The 22698-nt window shown below is 60.5% G+C and overlaps 1 protein-coding gene and 1 long non-coding RNA gene across 6 annotated transcripts in view; one reads left to right on the plus strand and one right to left on the minus strand.

The window, feature by feature from the left end:
• SLC6A6 (solute carrier family 6 member 6) overlaps positions 1-22698 on the plus strand; it is an 82211-nt gene that overhangs the window by 50100 nt on the left and 9413 nt on the right. For all 5 annotated transcript variants that reach the window (XM_043442173.1, XM_043442176.1, XM_043442177.1 and 2 more), the window contains 5 exons: positions 6795-6927; positions 12741-12875; positions 13958-14061; positions 14199-14323; positions 17999-18111. In XM_043442173.1, the coding sequence (XP_043298108.1) occupies positions 6795-6927; positions 12741-12875; positions 13958-14061; positions 14199-14323; positions 17999-18111 (610 nt within the window). The remainder of the gene's footprint in view (positions 1-6794; positions 6928-12740; positions 12876-13957; positions 14062-14198; positions 14324-17998; positions 18112-22698) is intronic.
• Positions 2339-3439, minus strand: LOC122424437. The gene is made up of 3 exons (XR_006264419.1): positions 3091-3439; positions 2775-2864; positions 2339-2478 (listed from the first exon to the last, which is right to left on the minus strand). It is a non-coding gene; the product is annotated as an uncharacterized LOC122424437 (long non-coding RNA).

The raw sequence follows: 22698 nt of genomic DNA on the forward strand, positions 1-22698 counted from the left end.
CCACGGGCCCTGGCCGAACGTCTACAGATACCCTGGGGAGGACTGTAGTCCCTGGAGGAGGAGGAGGAGGAGGAGGCTTGGCTGAGAAGACCTGCCTGCTATCCGAGGGGCCGAGGCCGCCTGCCTTCAAGGGCCTCCCCTTCTCTTGGGTGTGATGAGGGCAAAGGAGAGAGAACGCCCGTGAGCATTGTCCCAGGGACTTGCTCTCGTCATTTTGTCCCCTCTTCGTGGAGTCCCTTTAGGGCGGGAACACATCTAAGAGTCATCCCCAACTCCTTTCAGCTTCAATCTCAGACCCCACCCCTGTCTGGTCCTCTAGGCTCTCCGTGTAAAGTACATCCAGACTCTGGCCATCCTCCCCACTTGCACTGTGGCCGTCCCCCCCCCACCCCCGCAGCCCCGGAAGACCCCCACCTTCCCTCCCCTGTTACGGGTGCGTCTCCGCAGTCAGCTGTGAAGCCAGACATGTCATCTGTCAGCTCAGAAGCCTCTCCTGGCTTTTCCGTGCTCGTAGGCTTGCCCAGCCAGGGAGGGTTAGGGTTAGCCTGGAGCAGCACGTCACTCCCTCTCTCTGGCCTCATTTCCTTGTCAGCAAACAGAGGGGCCGGGTGAGCTGGGCTTTGGGGGATGAGTAGGAGTTCACTAGGCCAAAAAAAGAGGAAAAAACGGCCTAGACAGAAGGAACAGCCATGCTGAGGCGCGGCGGTCGTAAAGCTCGTGAGTAGCAGCCCGTCCTTCGTTTGGCCCGAGGATAGGACGTGTGGAGCCAGGGAGAAGGATGGAGCCCTGGACGCTAGGCAGAGAAGGTTGGACTTCGTTTTCTAGGAGGAGGAACCATGGCAGCTAGAGAAGGGGCGGAGAATCACATGATTGCATCTGTGTTCTCTGAACTCGCTCAAGGAACATACTGGGGAGAGACAGGCTGGGACACATATATTAAGCACCAACTGTATGCAGGGCCTCAGAGGGCTCAGCCATCAGAAGATGGATTTCCTTTTAGGGTGAAGCTCAGCTTGTACGATTTCCCCTCAAAATAGCTACCGGCCCTGCAGTGACTAGCTCTGGGGTGTCCACAGAGAGAGGCTCGCTGGGATGGGACTGAGGTGTCTCTGGCTGGTACCCACTGGGCTGCCGAGCTGTGAGCCAAGGCCGGTCTCCCATCCTTGGAGCCAAAGCCCATCCCTGGCCTTGGCTTCCTTCACCCTCTCAGCTGCACCAGACACGCGGGACCCTGAGCTGGCCCCCCGCTTCTGCACATGAGGCCTGACGGTGCTCGGGAGCCGCCTGGGCTCCTAGATGACAGGGCACCATGGAGCTGAGCCTTCCTCCCGGCTCCAGACAGGGAAGGGCCTGGACGCCCGTCCCTGCCAGGCCCGCCTCCCCTCTGGTTTTCCACGAGGAGGAGTGGGGAGCTGCAGGCCATGCTGCCGTCCCCTCGATCCTAGAGCAGGGACCCTGACTCTAGCCCGGGGGCCCAGCTGCCGGCCTCAGAGCGGTCACCCCTCTCCAGGGCTCGCAGAGGTGGCGAGGTCCCGTCACCTCATCGCCTGGCCGAGGGTTAAAGCACGGGCCTCGGGCCTGGCTTATTAGGTGGGACGCTGAGGATCAGAGTGGTTAAGCGACTTGCCCAAGGTCACACAGGCAGCTGGGCGTAGTGGAGAGCTCAGCCCTGAACACCTCTAGTGTCTGCATCCCCACCGGCCGTAAGTCCCAGGGCAAGTCCACGGGCACAGGTAATGTGCCGTGTGTGTGTGTGTGTGACCCCACTCTTAGGTGACGCCTGGGCTCTCCTTTTGGCCTAGATCCCCAGGCCCACCCCGTCTGCAGCACCGAGGCACCAGCCTCGGTGGGAGCTGGTGAGATGCCCTTCTCCCTTGAAGGATGCTGGGGACCCTTGAGATGGGCGTTTCACCCTGGCTTTAGAATTGAACTCTTGAGTCGCTCAGAGATGCGAAGGCAGAGCCTCTGCCCCCAGCCCGCCCCATCCTGCTCGCCCTTGCGCTGAGGTCACCTCGGTCCCGGGGGTCCTGTTTGTTGCCCCCTGGCCCTGGAGGACAGGCGGGGTCATATCTGGCCAGCTGCCCTCCATCAGCCTGGAGCCATGCCTTCCTCCCCAGTTCCTCCAGGGCCCCCTGGGAGCTCAGCACATATCATTAGACTTTATTAGAATCAAAGAAATGAGTCATATTTGCAAACAAGCCCTGCTCAGCCAATCTCCCCCGGCAGCTGTCAGAAGGAGGAGGCGGTGTGGAGAGAGCCTGGTGCGGCCTCCTTCTCGGGGCGGACGGGCTCTTTTATAATTGTTGCCTCCGCCAGTCTCCAGGGAAGAGCTATCGCCAATAAATGGCTGGCCGGCATTCAAAAGGAAACGATTTGGCCCACTCGGAGGACGTATTTACATCTCTGAGTGCCGGCTGGACGGCAGCAGGGCGGCCGACTCCAAACAGACGTCCAGGCGATTCTTTTTTGGATCCCACCCTGGAATGAATCAGTCCTATTCTCAGACAAGAATGCAGCTCACCTCTCGGCCTCCTGCTCTCTGTGTGAGGGGTGCGGAGAAGCCTGGGGTGCTGGGGCCTCTCACCCAGGATAGCATCATACCCAGTGCGTGGGTGACTGGTCCCCAGGGTGGCATCAGAGAAAAAGAACCAGGGCTAGGGCTGATGGTTTGTTTGTTTGTTTGAAATCTGGGTAATTTCAGGTGAATTCCTGAACCTCTCTGAGCCTCAGTTTCCCCCTCAACCAAATGGGTGTAATTAATCAACTCCACTCACGTCCGTTGAGCACTCACTATGTGCCAGGCGCTGTTCTGGATCCAGCGATGGTCAGGACAGACACAGGCCCCCGCCTCCATGAAGATGACGCTTCGGTAGGACAGACAGACATGAGACAGATAGTGCAAGTAACATTGTAATAGACAAGCGATGATAAGTGAAGGAAGCTAAAGCCGAGGGAGGGAGGGAAAGAGGGTTGACCAGGGGTGCTTTTTCCATCGGGTGGCCAGGAAAGGCTGCCTTGGCAGAGGGGTGGGGCGCAGCCAGTTCAAAGGTCCCGAGGCCGGGGGGGACTGGACCTGTTCAGGGCACGTACCTGAAGCCAGTGTGGCCCAGGGAGGCGGGGCAGGGGCCCTGGGGATGAGGAGGTTGTGCATGGACCTCGTCCTGGACCGGTCCCCTGTATGCCCGTGGTCCCAGCCTCCTCTCAACAGGCACCGCCCTGTCTCTTTAAGACGTCTGCGTCTGACTGTCAGAGTGCTTGGCCAGCCCACTCAGGGAGGCAGGAAGGAATGGGGCAGGGAGGTGGGAGCCATGGGAGGCGTGGGGCAGAGCGTCACCTGCCTTGGGTGTTGCCACATTCTGTCTTGATAAGAACAGACTGGGGGCGAGAGTGGAGGCTGGAATATCACCAGCGAGGCTGCTGAAACAGCGCTCGGAGCAGTGGGAGCCGGGACAGGGGTGGGGCGATACGGCCGGATTTGGGGGAACTTGTGCAGCCTCTGGGAAGGTCGGAGGCACTGGTGAGGGGCAGGCCCTCCCTCTGGGGCCCGGCATGGTACAGCTTACCGAGCACTCCTGTGCACCAGAGCGGGAAGGCCCAACAGATCCTGGGCCGGGCCTCCTGGGCATCCGACAGGAAAGGGTCCTTCAAACTGTGTCCGTTTAGGAGGGATTCCGATGGGCCCGCAAGCTCTCCGGCCTCCTGGCCACCCCCAAGATGACTTTGGAAAGGACGTTGGTTACTTTGGCCGGGAGCCCACGTCGGGTTCTGTTATGACAACCCCTGATTGACACAAGGACTTTGGTTCCGTTCCTAGAACGTCTGCACGGCCGGCCCCTTGCAAGCCTTTGTAAGAACCTTAATTTTTGTGAAGGTGGTATGTGCCCATTAACAGCATTCAGATGGTTTGAGAAACACATTCCATGGCCAGTGAGCCCCCCTCCGCCGCATCCCCCAGGCCAGCGGCAACACCGTTGCCTCGTGTGTCCTGATCACGCGCCTCACCCCTGGGACGCCGCCCCTTACCAGCGCGCGGGGAGATCCCTGCGGCCTCACAGGCTGCGTGACACTCCGCCCGCGCCTGCTGCAGGCCTGCTCAGGCCCCTCCCATGGCCCTCTGGGTGGCTGGTTTCCTGCCATTTGCTTCTGCAGACAGAGCCGAGGTGAACAGCTCGAGGTGTGTGCTAAGTCGCTTCAGTCATGTCTAACTTTTTGTGACCCCATGGACTGTAGCCCACCAGGCTCCTCTGTCCATGGGATTCTCCAGGCAAGAACGCTGGAGTGGGTTGCCGTGCCCTCCTCCAGGGGATCTTCCCAGCCCAGGGATCAAACCCGCATCTCTTACATCTCCTGCAGGTGGGTTCTAGCGCCACCTGGGAAGCCCGAACAGCTTAGGGTGGACCCTGTCATTGGCCATATCATCTAGGAGAGTCGCAGGAAAGGTGCCTTCAACGGTTACTGCTGGCAGCTCAGAGGGGCTTCGCCACCAGCCGTGGAGAAGCAAGTGCTTGACTCAGTTTCCCCGTTGTGGCCTCCGCGGCTGGGCAGCTGCCAGAACAAGGCCACGTGGGCCCCTCCCATCCGTAGTGGGCACCACGGGTTTGCCCAGCGCGGGGGTGGGAGCCGGCAGGAGGATGCCAGTGACCTGAGCGTGTGGCGAGTGTGGTCAGAATCGGGGCTCTGGGGCTTTGGGCTCCTTGGTCAGCTCACCCCTAAGGAGAAAGGAAAGGCCTTCTTGTGACTGGACACCCCGCGGCACTGGCCGAGCACCCGCTGTGTGCCTCCTCCGCAGTGCATCTGGAGTCTGGTAGGCAAGATAGACTCCCCCGAAGGGCGATGTCCAGGGTGAGGGGGTGGCCGGGGAGCCGGAGGGACACTAGTCATCCAGAGCATCGCAGGAGACCTCCCTGGAAGCCTGGCAGCGGAGAGGTGCCTCCCCGAGGCTGCCCATTCACACGGAAGACTTGGCCGCTGCCCAGCAGGCCCCAGCTTCGTGGAAGGAGCCGAGCCCTGGAGGCTGTGCCGGGAAGGGCTTTGTTCTAAAGCTACCGCAGGGCCAGACCCATGTACTTGACCAGGTGAGCAGCCTGCCTCGCGAGGATGCCCCCGGCCCTGAGGGTCCAGCAAGCCCTGCTGAAGCAAGGCCTGGGACGATTCTTGTTAAAGTGAAGGCTCCGTTTTCTGTATTAATCAGAAAAGGTACTGGAGCTGGGTGAGCACTGGCTTTGGGGGTCGGACAGCCCCGGTATAGGGTGGCAGCTCTGCCACCTGCTGGCCGTGTGTCCGTGGGTCGTTGGATCCCCAAGCCTCAGTTTTCCCCATCTGTAAAATGGGGCCAGGGACTCTCAGGCCTTGGACCAGATGAGATAAATTAGAGAAGCCTCGTTGATGCAGCCTCGGCGCCTGGGGGAGCCCCTGGATGTCGGGGTGACCCACAGAAAAGCCTGAGTGCCAGTCGAGGTGGGAATCTTGGATTTACTCAAGGTCCTCATGTTGAAGCTTCTCTGGAGAAAAGTGAGAAGCAGTGAGACAGCGTCCTGGGCCGGTGGCCCTCTGAGCCCTGACCCTGGGGATTGGTCTGCACACAGGCTGGCTGAGAGCTGCGGATGGCCTGGGGGCAGGAGCCCGTGCTTGTGTTTTGCAGAAGGGGACACGGAGGGCAAGTCCAACGCCCCTCTTGCCTCTCCTGCCGGAGACTGCGGCCCCTGAATGAGGAGCTGGGTCTTGAGGGGGCGCCAGCTTCTCCTAGGGAACAGGAGCCTGTGACGGCAGAGCCCTGGGGACCAGTGTCATTGTGCTCAGCCTGGCTGCCCTCGGTCACTGCCACAGCAGTCGGAGCGCTGGGACCACGGGGTCGGTTTCTGGGCGTTAAGTCTCATCGTCTCTCAGCAGCCTGCTGGCCCCACCCCAGCTTCAGGAGGCGTCTGCCCCTCGGGGGCGTGTCTGAGTAGTGCCGTGGGCATCTCCCCTGGTCAGCGCGGCTCTTGGACCCCAGAGGCCCAGGCTCTGCCCTGTGAGACTCGTCTGTGATGATCGTCCTTCAGACCGTTCACGCACCTCCTCCCAAGCCCTCCTCCCAAGTCGCAACCCTGGCCGGGGGCGGGGGAAGCAACAGCTCTCCCTGGGTTCCCGGAGCTGCCCTGGGGTCTCAGCGCCGAGACGGTAACGACCGCCGCGGTTTACTGGCTGCTGGCGGCATCCGGGCCAGTAGTTTGTACTTCGTGTGGCTTTTCTCCTAACCCTACAGAGAGGTGTGTGGGTGTCCTGCAGCCACAAATACAACCAACACCCTGGAGACTTATCTTTTAGCGAGAGATCCAGATGAGGAATGGGGGCAAAGAGGGACAGGACAGAGAATGTGGGGTGGAGGGGGAGTGGGGTAGGTGGTTATTCCCATTTTAGAGACGAGGACACTGAGGCAGGCAGTGGTCACACGCTGGAGCCCGGTTGGAATCCAGTGTCTGGCCCGCCGGGGACACTGGGCAAGGGCCTGTGAGAGTCCATCACACGGGAATCAGTACCTAGTTCACAGATGAGGAAACTGAGGCTTAGGGGTTTACCCTAACTCGCCCGAGGCCTGGCTGGATAGAACCCAGGTTCGCCTGACTCAGGAGTCCAGGCCCACCCTGCTGGCTGGCTTCCCCAGGACTCTGTGAAACCGGGGTTACCTGAGATTTCCCGAGACCCGCGGGATTCCGCAGCTTGGAGCCGGGCTGAGCCGCAGCCTCTTGGAACCCCGGTGCGGCTCTCCCGGCCCCAGGCCGGCCCGTCTGACTTGGGGCTCTGTTTGCTTGAAGGCGGCAGGTTCTGAGCCTGTCTTCCGGGATTGACGAGCCGGGCGCGCTGAAGTGGGACCTCGCTCTCTGCCTCCTGCTCGTCTGGCTGGTCTGTTTCTTCTGCATCTGGAAGGGCGTCAAGTCCACGGGCAAAGTGAGTTCTGCTCCCCTCCCCTCCGCCTCGTGGAGCCTGGCCCTCTGCAGGGTCATCTCCCGCGCCCCCGGGGCCCTCCTGCTCGAAACTGGTCCTGCTTAACCAGTTCTAGCAAACCTGGAGCCCCCTCAGTTGTGGCGTTTGCCCATTTCACAATGCAAATCCGCCCAGCGGGTCCAATTTGAAGTTACTGATGGTTTGACAATCAGCCTGCAAGATTCCTGAAATGGAGCAGTCTGCTCTCCTAACTGGAGAAGGAAATGGCAACCCACTCCAGTGTTCTTGCCTGGAGAATCCCGGGGGCGGCGGAGCCTGGTGGGCCGCCGTCTATGGGGTCGCACAGAGTCAGACACAACTGAAGCGACTTAGCAGCAGCAGCTCTCCAAAAGCCCAGACACCACTGGTACCCCGCTGGGGAGTGGTGGCTTGTGTGGATGTTAGCAGATAACAAACCCTGAGATGCCGGTGAGAAGTTAACTGGTGACGGTGTTGTTAGCTACCAACTGCTCACCAGCCACAGGGACCCTTGCGACCTCAACATCCCCTGTAGACTCTTTAGAAATGCAGACCCGCGGGGCTGACCCCAGACCTACAGAATCAGAATCTGCATTTGAACACTTTTTCCCCAGATAATACAAATGCACACTGAGGCTTGAGAAGCAAAACTTCTCAACTGGCATTTTTGCAGCTAAGTCAGATTAACTGAATTATCTTAGGCCTTACATTTCAGCTGTTAACGAGGATGTTAGTTATTAAGGAGAGCTCGCACCGATCATTAAGTCGTTTGCTCATAACCTAAGCGCTGGCTGTCGCTGAAGTATCTGCCGCTGGTAAATATGTTACATAGTGACCGAGCCGTTAGCTGTTAACAAAGGTGGTAGCTGAAAATTCCTGTTACCTTATTCCCGCAGGTTTTAGGAGCAGCTGGTATATTGTCAATAATGAAACTGTTAGCCTGTAACTGAAACGTTACCTGTTAACAGGGCCGGGCAATGGATGACCTGGTAATCAGAACACCAGACAATATGATACCATAGTCATCCTGGAGGCAGAGACCCTCCAGAGGGTCCCCTTGGGCTCACCCGGGCTAACCCAGGGCACTAACTAAGCCACAGCGTTGGCTGGTCTGCCCTCACGTGCCCCGTGTCTGCCATCCCCCGACCCCCTTCATTTGCATCTCCACTGGGGACAATCTCTTTAAGATCCAGACGCCCTCAAAGTTCAAAAGACTTAAGGTGGCGTTTGAAGGACAGTGATGGGCAGTGGGTGACGTCACTGGGAGAAGGGACTTTCACTGCGCGTTCTCACTGGGTGAAGGGCGTATTAGGTAAAGTCACGATCTGAAGAGACAAGAACTAAAGGGAGCATAACGTGGTGGAGAAAGACAGGAGTATTGCGTGCAGTTAGGGGCAAGGCTCACCAAGAAGGGTGCTTAGAGGCGTAGATCTGGAGGAAGTGAGGGGTGAGCCATTCAAAGGCCCAGAGGTGTATCTGACCAGACCCCCGGGGAGCCCCTAGTCTGATGGAGGAGCTGATGTCTGCCAGGAACTGTGAGCCTCACCCGAGACACGTGCAGGGGCAGGAGACCAGAGTCGAAACGAAATGGAGAGGGCGCGGGTCTGTCCCACGGCGGCTGACGGACGTGACTGGCTGGAGGTCCCCCTGCCGCCCCCAGAGAAGAGGCTCCGGGCCCCCAGGGGCGGGCGTGGTCCCCAGAACAATAGCAGGGCTGGGGCCAGCCCCCGGGGAAGCCAGGACAAACACAGGGAGGATCCGAGGACTTCCTCGAGCCCCTCGGCCGCCCGCCGCTGGCCGTGACTTCCAGCCCTGGCCATAGACCAGGTTTGCGGCCGCCGTGGGGGCCGGATGGCCTCATCCTGTCTGTGGCCTTGCTCAATGGCTGACCCCGGCGTGGCCGGGCCTGGGGAGGAGGGAGCGCCCAGGCCTGGGAGGCTCGAGACTCAACCGAGTTCAGGTCACTTGGCCTCTCTGGATGTCAGTTCCCTTGTTTATAACATCATTCATCCTTCTGAGGGTCTGACACTTCACCCAGAGTTCACTGCTGCTCAATTCATCCAAGAAATTGTGATCGTGGTGCGAACGCTTGTGCCAGGCACCGTTCTCAGCTCTGATTATTAGCTCTTTTAATCTCCTGGCGTCTGATGTATGCGTGGCTCCTGCTCTGTTTTACAGAGGAGGTGGTAAGAGGAGATGTTTTGGGGGAAATGGAGGGGCAGAGAGGTTGATTTGTTCAAGTCTACATAGCTTGTCGGTAGCCCGGGTAGCTTTGAGCTCGGGCAGCCCAGCGCCCAGCCTCGGGGCCCTGCATTCTCCTGCCTCCTGTGGTCGCCTGCTCTTGCGGCACATTAGGTCGCAGGGGGTTACTGGGATCCAGACCCTCCCACAGGAAGGGCGGCCCCATGAACCCCACCGGGAGTTCAAATCCCAGACGCGAGCACAGGCCAGTCTCTCCAGACCTGGTGTGGGGTCTCGGCTCTGCGCCCGCAGCCTGCATGATCAGTCCCTTCCCCCAGGAGCCTCAGTTTCCCCCCGTGTGAGATGAGTCGTGTGCTCCCCCCAAACACACATGAGGTGCTTGGCGCCCGCCAGGCCCTGGGCCTCTGGGGTGAGGGACCCTTGCTGCCCAGACGACCTCCCCAGAGGAAGCCCAGGGAGGCAGAGACCAGCCTGTCCCCCTCGTGCCTGGCCGGCCACCCTCTGCCCGCCATCCCCGGGGGAGGAGGAAGCGCTGGCTTTGTAAGTTTCCAGGGCACTTGGGCCGCAGGGCTTTTGGGTCGCGGGCTCAGAGCTGCCACGGAGGTTTGCCAGCAAGAGTGGAAAAATACCACATCCCGGCACAGGGCGCCCGCCAGAGGCCACTGGTGGCGCCTGGCAGAGCCGCTCCCGCGGGGCTCCCGAGAGTCACGGGGGGCTGGAGGATGGCGCTCAGGGACTGGGCCCCGGCAGATGCTGCAAAACAAGGGTGTCCTGCCAGAGAGGCCGCGCGGTGGTGTGAGCAGGTGGGGTGTGCTGCCCTGGGCTTGGGGAGGAAGCGTGCGCACACAGACACAGACACACACACGCAGACACACACACGCAGACACGCATGCATATACATAGACACACGCAGACACACACACATAGACACGCACAGACACACACAGACACACAGACACACACACACAGACACACACAGACAGACACAGACAGACACACACACAGACACACACACACAGACATACACAGACACACTCACAGGCACACACACACAGACACACACACACACAGACACACAGAGGCACACACACACAGACACACACACACAGACACACAGACACACACAGACACCCCCCCTACACACAGACACACACACAGAGACACACTCACAGGCACACACACACAGACACACAGACACACACACACAGACACACACAGACACACAGACACACACACACACTCACAGGCACACACATAGACACACACACAGACACACACTCACAGGCACACACACACACACACACACACACACACACACGCCAGGCCTGGGAGGTGTCCTGTGTCCCCGACACGAAGCCCCCCGCCCTCGCCCGCCTGCCCAGCCCAGGGGCCCGGGGAGGGGGGGCCGCGCACTTTGAGGGGGGGCCCTCCGCCCTGGCCCGCGGCTGTCAGCACCATTGTTCTCCGCAGGGCAGGGGCTGGGGCCAGAGCAGCGTGCGGGCCAGCCGTCTTTCTTTTGCCCCTTCTGTGGCTTCCTGGCCGGCCCCCACCCTCCACGTCTACCCGCTGGTCCCTGGGACACAGAGCGCTCTCCTGTCTTCGGGAGAAGCCTGCAGGGTGGTCTCGGGGAGATGGGCCCACAGATACGGAGGGGGCTTCAGGTGGGGACGTGGAGCCCAGAGAGGGGCCATAGCTTGCCCAGGGTCTGACAGCCAGCCTGCCGCAGAGCCGGATCTCCGACCTGAGCCCTGTGGCCCTCGGGAGCCCTCTCTTTGGGAGGGCCGGACAAACCGCAGACGCTGAGGGGCTCTTTCCTGCTGTGCTGTCGTCGCTGAAGCAGGTGCTAGACCATCCAGCTCTGCCGCCTGAGTGCCATGTGACCCGTGGGCAAGGGACGGCTCTGCGGGCCTCGGTTTCCCCATCTGCAGACGGGGTCAGGGCAGGACCCGCTGAGCGCAGAAGTTACTGCACACGCATCGCACCCAGCACACAGGAAGCGCTCGGTAAACCCTGGCAGCTGGCGCTGGCCGGGGGCAGCTGAGCCCGGCGGGCCCTGAGAGCTTCCTTCGCGCCCTTTTCAAAGCCTGCTTTTAGTTTCTACTCAAAGGGATGGTGGCCCATCGAGGCTTCCCGTGGCAGCTGGGTGAGGCTCAGAGCTCTGTCACCCTCTGTCTGTGTCTGTCACCTGGGTCCCGGGAGTGTCTGTCCTGGCACTGTCCCCGCCCCCAGCACCGCGAACCTTCATCCTGCTCTCTGGGCCTCAGTTTCCACACCTGGAAAATGGGTGCACTGGCCAGGCAGTGGCCCCCTCCCTGGTCCCCCGACCCCCTCAGAAGGAGCTGGGGGCTCTGTGAGCTAGCCTCAGGATTCCTGCCGGTCACCACGGGCTTTCGCATGTCGTCCACCACGCACCAAGATGCCCTGTGCGCAGTGGTGGTTTGAAGACGTCTGGGAGCCCCGCCCAGCCTCTGTTCGTCCTCTGACAGCAAGGCGGCCAGCACACCGATTTGTGGACGTGCCGAGCATGGGGTAGGCTGCTGCTCACGAGACCGGGCTCAGCCAGGGCCCAGCCGAAGTAGCAGGATTTCACTGTCACTGCCCCCGGGCACCTTCGAGCCCTGTCTCAGGCACACGCCCCTCCTGGGAGCTTCTTGTGCTGGAGTGAAAGTTGGGAAAATCCAATCTGTAAGTGCAGGCCACAGGAGGTTTGAAGGCCAGTGCTTTGGGGACAGGACGGGGAGCGGAAGCAGGGCAGGGCCCCCGGGGATGGAAAGGCGTGGTCCGGGTCGTCTGTGGTCCCCGGCTGGCGTTGACCTCACCCTGCCTGGGACGTGAGGCGCGACGCGTCCTGGTTTCCTCTCCAGAAGTTCCCCGGTGCTTCCTGCAGAATCAGCCGGCCAACAAAAGACCCCATTTTTTGCACATCTAAGCAGCCACCTGCCTTGTGCTGTTTTGACCACGTTGTGAGCATCATTCTGTTGAATCCTCGCCTTGCCCAGTAGTGAGGGCCTTCTGTGTCTCTCATCCCCACTCTACACATGAGGCCACAGGCCCAGAGAGGGTAAGCATCATGCCCGAGGTCACACAGCACATGAGGGACGGAGCGAGGATTTGAACCCACACGACCTGGTTCTGAACCACAGGTCATACGAACGCTGCCAATGTTCAGTTGCTCATTCGTGTCTGACTCTGAGACCCCATGGACTGCAGCCCGCCAGGCCTCCCTGCGAATGTTAGCTGATCCTTACTGCGCGCTGTGGGCCAACCCCTGGGCATCCACGCGCGATCATTTACTCTGTTATTGTGCCTTTTCCTTTTTTCACCCGTTGCAATGTCAGTTCCATGAGGGCAGGGACTGGCTCTCTGTATTTGCAGGGCCCCATAAATATTTGCAGGATTCGAATGTCAGTAAGTCTGTGTGTGAGGTACGTATGTGCTTTATACCCAGGTTGCCGGTGAGGCGCCTGCGGCCCAGAGAGGGTGAGCAACACACCCAAGGTCACTCAGCAAGGGAGGCAGCAAGCCTGGCCCTGGAGCGTTGGCCTTGGAGCGGATGCTGGGTCGGGGAATGGCTGAACGGCTCCCGCCCCTTGCAGGTCGTCTACTTCACGGCCACCTTCCCGTTCGCCATGCTCCTGGTGCTCCTGGTCCGTGGGCTGACGCTGCCCGGCGCGGGCGCAGGCATCAAGTTCTATCTGTACCCCGACATCAGCCGCCTGGAGGACCCAGAGGTACCGCGGGGCAGCCTGGCCTCCCTACCCCACCCCCACCCCCCGGGGCCGGCACGGGGTGGGGAAGGAAACAGAAGCCGTGCCCATGCTTCTGGGCCCCCAGATGGAGCCGGGGCGGGCGGGTACTGTCAGCCCTGGTACTTTTCCACTGGGCCCTGGGGGTGGCTCACGGTGCCCGCCGGCCATCCCGGCGGTGTGTATCTTTTCGCGTCGAGGGCCTCCCGAGGCGGGCCAATTATAGAGGCTGCTTTAGGCACGGGGCCAGGTAAGGCAGAGACGTCTCCGGAAGCTGGTCTCCTCTCCCCACGGCGGCCTTGAGGCTGCATCGTGGGGGTGCCCTGGGCTGAGGGCGGAGTTCAGAGTTGTGACCTCTTAGAAGGTCGGCGGGGGGCAAACACTAACAGTCCCCCCCCACCGAAGCACTCAGCCACGTGGCCGCGGGGGTCGGAGCTCTCACGGGCCCGTTTCAGGGCCTTCTGTCCCCAGGGTCCTCAGCCTTTAGGTTGTCCCCAAGGGCCTGTGCTGCTTCAGGTCTCTTCCCCACGGTCCTCTCACCCTGGGTGGGAATGGCTTTGCCTGCATAATCCATCCGGGAATTCCTCCCACTTCCAACTCAGGCGGGGGTCCCCACACAATAGCAGTGACCATAAGGATAGCAGCCTTGACTTACAGGCTTACCATGTACCTGGCGCTGGGCTAAATCTTAACTCTTTGAACCTGCAAAAAAAAGAAGCACTGTGGGGCAGGGGAGCGGAGCCCACTTTACAGGTGTGAAAACCGAGGCTCCGGGAGTCATATGGACTTGCCCACGATGATTCTGTGGCTGGACTCCACGTCCCTCTGCTCCAAAAGCAGGGCCTCTTAACCCTGATGCTCAGTGAACTGGGAGGGGGGCGGCCCTTAGACTCCTGGGGTTCTGCTTGCACCCTGGATTCCAGCACCGATGCGCCGATCGCATGGAGAATCCGCACACCTCGAGGCGGAGTCCTTGGGACCCGCGCCGCCACCTCCAGGAAGCCGGCCCTGACGTCCCTTCTTGTCTTGTCTTCGCCTCCCTCCCCCTGCCCCCGCGCCCTCCCCAGGTGTGGATCGATGCCGGGACCCAGATATTCTTCTCCTACGCCATCTGCCTGGGGGCCATGACCTCGCTGGGGAGCTACAACAAGTACAAGTACAACTCATACAGGCAAGTCTTGCGCCGGCAGGCCTGGTGGGCCTTAGAAGTGATGATGTTTAAAGAGAAGAGAAAAAAAAAGAGAAGTTAGGGAGCGTGGCTTCCTTGTGTTGTGAATTAACTTGCTCCCTGACATATGTGTAACATAGGGACTGTATGCTGCTGGGATGCCTGAACAGTGGTACCAGTTTTGTGTCTGGCTTCGCAATTTTTTCCATCCTGGGCTTCATGGCACAAGAGCAAGGGGTGGACATTGCCGATGTGGCTGAGTCAGGTATGGTGGTGTCGGTGGCAGTGGTGGTGGGCACTGCCACCTAGTGTGTGAGCCGAGTACTGCAGGCATGAAGCCAGACCCCCCGCCCAGGGGCTTTGGGGGGCGGTGAGCCTGGTTTCCGAAGTGGACCCCCACCCCACCCCCTTCTCGCACCACGATGTCCCCCAGGTTTCAAAGAGTTCAGAAGCTAGATTGGAAGCATCTTCATTGCGGTTTTGCCCCAGGGATGGCAGAAACACAGGGGCTGGTCAAGTTGGGGGAATACTCAGCGCTTCTCAAGTGGTCTTTCCGCACCGCCCCCCCACCCCACCCCACTCCCTGTCCTTCCCTATAGCAAACTCCTGGTTTCAGCAACAGACAGCACTTTCCTCACTCAGGGGCAGGGCAGCCACCCGTCGGCATCCCGTTGCCACCTTCTCAGCTTCCGTTTCTGTATTTTGCACTTGGCTCTAAGCGACCCCCTTCATTCATCCCACCGCTGTCTCCTGGTTTGACTGGGTCGGTCTCTGCCCTGTGTCAAGCACCCACCGTTTTTGCCCCAGCTGGGGAAGGACCGGGTGTGACAGGCCGCCCTCTGGGACGGTGACAGGTTCAGTTTTGGGGTAGGTTGTGGAGACCCCTCCACCCCTCGGGGGTGCAGGCTCCATGGGTGGGACGCTCCCCACTGCAAGACAGCTGCAAGTGGAGATGGTCTTAGAGCCAGAGTCTGCAGAGCCTGCAGGCTGAGGCTGGGATCCTGGGGTTCCAGCAAGATGGCTCTGGAACCCGAGAATTGTCAGGGCTTCAGCTGCCACGACCCCAGAGCCTCAGAAGCCTAGGTGCCCCAGTTCTAAGAGGTGCCCCCACGAGCTCCCAGTCCTGGGCCCGCGGCTCTGAGCGGCAGGGCTTCCATGTGGCCCTGAGACCTCTCTCCTGGACCCCCGGGGTCCGCCTTTCCTGCTCCTCTGCCCGCCTCCCGTCCTGCCCAGGTCACCCAGAGGGCGGTTGTTGCGCTTGTGCCCAGCCTGACCTCCCAACTTGCCAGGAGCCCTCAGGGGCCACCTGGGGGCAGGTGAAGGTCCTAGACTGAGGCTTCTCCCAGGGCCGAGAGGAAACCGCAAGGTCCCGACTGTCGGGGCGCAGGCTGGAGTCCTTGCCCTTGTTGGAAACACAGGGTGGTGTCCTGTTCCCCAGCCGGAGACCCTAGTATTGGAGCTTGGGGACCTCAGCATCGTGTATTCAGAGGTCAGCGCCACCCCTGTGACCAGCAGCTTGGCTGCTCAAGGTCGGATCTGCGGTGTCCTGGGCAGGGTGCCCACCAGAGGCTGGACAGGCCCCTCTCACGTGAGGACGTGCCCCCTCCGGCCTCCCCGTCCCACCCTGCACGTATGTGATGGCCTCAGGCCCGTGGTGTGTGAGCCTCTCGGAGCCCCAGGCCCCGCTTCCCCCCACCCCGGCCCCCTCCTTCACCCAGTGCCGCAGGGCAGTCCTGGCCGGCCCACGCCTCGGCCCCACGCACCTCTGCCCTGTCCCAGGTCCCAGATCAGACGTTTAGACAGAGTTCTCCTTCCCTGGGAGCCCTCAGAGGCAGGCTGGAGACTGAGGGACCCAGGAAGTAGTTGCAGAAGTGAAGAAGCCACGCCCGTGTGGGAGTCTGGCAGAGTGACGGAGGGGAGAGTTGACACCCCCTTTGCAAATGGCTATTCTTCAGCTGAGGGCTTGCCAACCAATTCTGATTGGTGGGGAATGGCCAGGAGCGTGGAGGGAGTTGAGCGGTGGGAGGTAATCTGTCGGTACATGAAATAGATCCTTCTCTGCAGACAGCTAGGTACCGTAACCTACGTCTTCACCATCAAGCTAAGTCGTGTCTTATTCCCGTTCACTTCAAAGACCTTGTTGTTTATTCCCCCACGGTGATGTCTGAACAGCCGACACATCAAGGGTGATTATTTCGCTAATAAGCTTTTTAACAAGAGCCATATTGAGCGAAGTGCATTGGAACAAGATAATTATTTAGCCCTGAGGAGCGCACATTGCAAATGAAGCGTAGCGTGGGCGTCTCTGCTGCCCCAGGGGCTCAGCGGCTGCGGCGTCTCCTGCCCTCCGTCTTCAGTCCCCTTGCTTTCAGAGAAGGATGCTCACACCCTCTCCCCGAGTCTGGCTTGAGAAAGGCCACGCACTGAAATACAGAAGTAGCTGTCCAGAAGCCTCAGGGCCCAGCGGGCGGGCGGGGGTGGGCTGGGGTGGGGGCCCCATTTTACATCTGTCTCTCAGCGGCCGGGTTGACCCCTCCCGTGCCGCCTACGGTCAGGCCGGAGCTGACGCGGGGGTCCCAGGGGGCCCCAGCCCCGTGGAGACGAGGGTCCTACTCCAGTCAGGGCTTTGGGGTTGGGATGAGCGCCCTTGCACCCCTCCTGGGGGTTTTCCACCATCGCCTCCGAGGACACGGTCACAGTCACGGTCGGACTTTGCTTACATGGGGGAGGACTCTGGACGTAACGGGACTCACCCTCGCCGCCACGCGTGTGGTCAACGCCGTGCGATGTGGTTTCTGGCTACAGTTTATTTCAAAGCTGTTTTTTGTTTTTCTTTCTTAGACCATTCATTTTGTTCCCGATCCCTGTTTTACTGTTTTAAATATCCTCCAGCCCTGTTTGTTTCACATTTCTTGACTTTTTTTCTTTTTTTTTTTTTAGTTGTGGATTTTACTTTATACTTTTTCTTTAGCCCAAGCCCTTCTCTCTTTTGCGGCTCCCGACCCTCTGAGGGACCCACAGGCCTTGGTTACAACTCAGCCCTTCTCCCGGTTGTCTTCGCTCAGGCCCAGCTGGAGGCGGGAGGGGACATTTGCAATTGGAGGCACCCCCCAGAGCTGGTGGGGATTCTCCCTGCGTGTCAGAGCACCCCCTGGAGACCAGAGCCCTTTGCCAAGGAAGTGGCCCCAGCACCCAATAATCTGAGCAGGAGAAGCCTCCTTGGGGTTCACTGACGGGAGCCTGCCCCCCCACCCCTGCGGGGAGACCGCCCCCTGAGGGCACGTGGTGATGTGGAGAGAGGAGGTGGTGGGCGGAGGACTGGACTGCGGCCAGGGGGCTGCCCGCCTGGGGTCTTACCCCGCTCACCCCTCCCTTGGCTTTGGGCCTCAGCTGTCACAGTGCTGGGGGGGGTGCACAGATTCACCCCGAAGACACGTGGGCCCCTCAGGGCGTGGTCCCGTCTTCATTTTTCTGGCCACGCGTTCATTGTTTCATTAGAAAGCTTTTCTCTGCAAACAGGGATTGGTAGTCAGGTAACCAGAGCGCGCTCCCTGGTTTTGCTTCCTTCCAGCAAACATTGATGCGGTTCTCTGGTTTTGGGGGGAGCGGGGAGTCCCTGCTTTCCCCAGCGGGCAGACGGAGTCCCAACTCGGTCCCGTCTGCCCCCACCCATAACCGGTGTCCGCTCGGAACCTGGTTCCTGAGAAGGCCAGCCGTGCTGCTGCGTAGGAGACAGATGCTAAAACGGGCCCCCGCCTGAGCCCCACGCGTCCCACCCCGAGTGAGAACAGGCCTGGTCTCTTACCCCAGGCGGGCCCCTGCATCGGGGACTGGGGAGACCCGCCCCGGACCCCGAGTGTCTCGTGTGGCTCCGGGGCTCAAGGCAGCTCGGTCACTGATGACCCCCTCTGCCCGCCCCCCCCATCTTCTCTCCCCTTAGGTCCTGGCCTGGCCTTCATCGCCTACCCGAAAGCCGTGACGATGATGCCGCTGCCCACGTTTTGGTCCATCCTTTTTTTCATTATGCTTCTCTTGCTTGGACTGGATAGCCAGGTACGTGCAGAGTGAGGGGATGGCCCCCTGCGGAGGGGAATGGTCCCCCCTAGAAACCTGGTTCTGGCAGAGCCTCCCTCTGCAATGTGATGAGACGGTTGCAACCCCCAACACACACACACACAGCCTCATGTCACGCCTGCAGCAGCTGCAGCCAGCAAGGGTTCCTGGACCCCGGGGGAGGGAACGGTCCAGGGCGGCAGCAGGATGTCATCTGCGCCAAAGCTCGAGCCTTTGACCTCAGCGAGGGACAGAGAGACAGCCTCAGGTTGTGGGCCCAGGGGTACAAGGAGAGGGGTGAGACCGCAGTGGGGGCACACGCCGCGGGGCACGGAGCCCCCGGGCAGGCCCCGGCGGGACCCGGCGCACAGGCCGTTCCGGCAGGCGGCCAACACAGCTGTCCGGGGCGCGAGTGGCCACTGACAGTCCTGAGCGCGGCCACGGAAGCTGGAACCGGGCTGTGCTCGCCACCTCCTGGGGCACGTGGGTCTGTGAGCTTGGCCCCTGCAGGGAAACCGAGCCCCCAGAGCCTCGCTCAACGTCCCCCTGCCCTCCCCACACAGACAGGAACCCCATTACCCTATTGTCTTTCCCTGCACCTCTCAACCCCCACGTCCCAGCCCTCCAGGGCTTAGGCCTCCCCCCTCCCCAGGGTGTGTCTGCGTGTGTCAGCCGGGGCTGTGTCTGCCTTTGGAGACTCAGTTGCCAGTCCCACTCACCCCCACGGTGTTGCTTTGTTGAACACGTTTCCTCCACCCCAGCCTCAGTTTCCTCATCCGGTAAATGGGTATGATTATATCTTCGTTGCCTTTGGTGAAGCACGCTATGGGGAGCAGTCAATGGTGCCCAGAGGACGTTAGAGCGAGCCCCTGGGACTCCTTTCCCTGGAAATAGGCGTGTTTTCACTGAGGCCTTCTCGAGAGCACAAGTGTGGCTCCAGGAGGGGGCAGTTAGGGTGTGCAGGGCGGGCTAGTCCTGTGCCCAGGGCCAGCCAGGGGCCTCCATCCGAGGCCAGTCTCTGACAGGCAGCCTCGTGTGCCAGCCGGGGGTCCGGATGCCTCACAGAAGTCTGGGCATCTGGGACCCTGTGAGAGGCGGGGGCTGCACCCCTTCAGGAGAGAGCCTTGCCCACCGTCCCCCAAGCAGCGGCCTGGAGGCCAGTGACCAGATGGGCCCCCCGGGACTCAGGACCTGGGAGATGGGAAGTCTCAGAAGGTCAGGCAGGGGAGAGAGGGCGGTCCGCTAACAAGGTCCAGAGCAGAGCGGAGGGTTTGGCAGAAAGAAGACCAGGATTAGCAGAGAAGACCGAAGGAAAACATTTGGGAGACGGGAAACAAAAATAACGAGAGGTTGTTGATGAACTTGAGCTGTGTAAACAGTGAGATGGCTCCATCCATCACCCCTGGTTAATGAGCTTGGCCTTAGGAGGCCCCCGGCAGCCGGCTTTTATAACCTCTTACAGAGCTCTCAGCAAGACCCAAAAAAGAAAACAGAAAGAGGTTAATAAATGACAAAACAGGCCATCTCCAGACTGGCCTCTTGGGCTGCGGAAGGGGCACAGGTGGTTATTCATTAGATTGCCCGAGGGAGGCAGCAGGGGCCTGGTGGAGGCTGTGGGCCCTTCACTTCGGGCGGTTTGAAGCTCTCCAGGGCAGCCTCGCCCAGAGCGCCAGCTCTTCTGGTTCAGAGCGAGCAGCTCGCGGCACCGAACAACCCGCCTGATTGACGCCCCAGGAAGGGGCGTGGTGGGCTTTGAGCGCTGGGATCCCTCCGCTGCACCCGTGTGAACTCGGGACGTGGGGGAAGGTTTATAGATGCATCAACACCAGCCATGGTAAGGGCCCTACCCTGCGAGCTGTCCACTCGGACCAGGCTTCACGTGTCACGTGTGGAAAAAGACACAGAACGTGAAATTGACCCTCTAGCCATCTTTATGGCTTCCCCGGCGGCTCAGAGGTAGAGGACCCAGCTGCAAAGGAGGAGACGCTGGTTTGATCCCTGCGTCGGGAAGATTGTCTGAAGAAGGGAATGGCAAACCGGTCCAGTATTCTTGCCTGGAAAAATCCCGCTGGACAGAGGAGGCTGGCGGGCTACAGTCCATAGGGTCGCAGAGCCGGACATGACTGAAGCCACTGAGCGCCCATTTGTGAGTGCTCGATCCGTGCATTAAGCACACTCATGTCGTCGTAGCCATCACCACCATCTCCAGAACTTTCTCATCTTCCCAAACGGAAAGCCTGTCCCCACGAAAACCCCCTATTCCTCCCGTCGCCGCCTCGCTTTTAAGCATCAGCTCCTTAGTACGCTGTGTCCCGTATTTACGTACAACTGTCCCCCAGAGCCGCGGAAGCTAGGCTCAGAGACAGCCGGGACTCGGCCGCACCCAGCGGGTTAGGGACTGAAGCCATGCCTGATGGCTCCCAGAGCTGCCAGTTCATCCCTGCGAGCTGGCCTTCCCTTTTTTAAAAAGATATTTACTTGCTTATTTTTGACTGTGTCGGGTCCCAGTGGTGGCGCGCGGGCTTAGTTGCCCGGCAGCACGTGGGGTCTTCGTTCCAAGCCAGGGATGGAACCGGTGTCCCCTGCGCGGGAAGGTGGACTCAACCTCTGGACCACCAGGGACGGGCCGGCCTTTCCGCTTGAGTTTCAACCCCCAGCACATAGCTCCCTCCTGTGGACGTGCAGAGATGCACAGCCAGTCTCAGGGAGCGCGCGCCCCACTCAGCCGAGGAGGGGGTCCCTAGGTTCGGGAGCATTCTCTTTGGCTGAGGGGTGTTTGCGGAGAGAGGGAGTGGGACGGTCACCACGTGGAGACAGATGCCTGTCGCTCTCGCTGGCCTCCCTGAGGGAGGCGCGGTGTGCGCGCAGCCCGAGGGGGACGCGGTGTGTGCGCGGCCCGAGGCGGGTGCGGTGTGCGTGCGGCCCTAGCGGGGACGCGGTATGCGTGCGGCCTGAGCGGGGGCGCGGTGTGCGCTGTGCGCGCAGTCCGAGGAGGGCGCGGTGTGTGCGCGCAGCCAGAGGGGGACGCGGTGTGTGCGCAGCCCAAGGCGGGTGCAGTGTGCGTGCGGCCCCTAGCGGGGACGCGGTATGCGCGCGGCCTGAGCGGGGGCGCGGTGTGTGCGTGCAGGCGGCAGAGGAAAGGAGAACTGGATACCCCCTCCCCCAGGAGCACAACCCCCCAGCCCCCGCCGTGTATTAACAGGAATCAGCCCATCACCCATTTACTCTAACCCTTTCCCATCCTCCTCACCCCTGTGGAGCAGATGGGATGCTCTCACTTTATAGTGAAGGAAGCAGAGGCTCTGAGAAGGCGGGTCTGTGTCATATTCAGCGAGTCAGGTCTGGAGAGGCTGGTGGAGGGGCTGGCGTGGTGCCCCCCAGGGCCGCAGCGATCAGAAACGAGGGGCTTGTGCCGGTATTGGCCCTGACTCTCGGTGACCCTGCATCTGCCTGTCTTTGATTTTCAAATCTCAAAACGGGGAAGAACCTTAACTCCTTTACAAGGTTAATGTCAGATCTGCCGATCTGCTCTGGTTCACTGGCCTTTTAGACTCAGCACCCCTTTGGCTGAGACATCAATCAGAGGTCTAAGCACCTGCCCCCTGCTCTCTTGGGACCCCTTCCAAGAGCTTCTTGGTCATCGTTTCTCTGAATTCCCAGCCCCTTTGAACACACGGGAAGGACCTGCTCCCGTGTATGTGTGTTCCCTGATTCTCCCGTGATGCTTCCCAGAGGAGCCAGCCATTGGCCGTGTCTTGCAGGAAGGCTGTGGAAGCAAACCTCCCAGTGTCTGTCCCAGAGGAAAGAGCTGACAGGTTGAGGTTTTAGCTTTTGGACGTCTAGTGGACTCCGATGGCCTCAGAGGGTGTGTTGGCTAGCCGAGCCGTTTGGCTGTGGTCACTCCAATGAAAATGCGTCAGCGTGCCCTTTCACCCCAAACCGTACCTCTAGACTACTGTGCTGCGGATAGGTGCCTAGAGACAGACGTGGTCCGGCCCAGGTCGGCCGCCACGGAAGTTGGAGACGGTCTGCGGGGCACCTTCCTTGAGGTCGTGAAGTCACTAAGATCCTTGCGATACGCATCCACAGGACAGGGTTAACGCCCCCGTCTGAGAACCGAGGCGGCTCCGTGGACTGATGTGAAACGTCCCCCTGGGATAAATCGTTAGGTGCAACAGTGGGAAGGTTTAGAAAAACCGAGGGTCACCCTCGAAGGTTACCTATGGACTGGCCTTTCCATCACCTTTGGGAGCCCAGGGATGAGTTCCTGGGGTTGCGGGCAGCATTTGACTCATGCACATGGGCCTGTGGGCGTGTACGCAATGTGTGCGGAATCCTCCCGTGGAGCCACGGTCCCCACAGGGTTAAAAACCACCGTCTGAGTCTTCAGTCTGGAAATTGAAGCCCAGACTTGCCTGGGTCACCACCCATAGGTCACGTGCTGCTATGTACCTGGCCGGACTGGGTGCCCAAGGCCCAGAAATAAGGGGGCACTGCCCTCAGCTTCCAGGAAAACCCAGACCCAAGCGGGAGGTTGCCCGCGTTGACACACCAGCCAGCAAGTGTGCCGGGCGGAGGGGCCTCAGG

Source organism: Cervus canadensis, chromosome 22, assembly GCF_019320065.1.
Source record: "Cervus canadensis isolate Bull #8, Minnesota chromosome 22, ASM1932006v1, whole genome shotgun sequence".
Classification (NCBI taxonomy): Eukaryota; Metazoa; Chordata; class Mammalia; order Artiodactyla; family Cervidae; genus Cervus; species Cervus canadensis.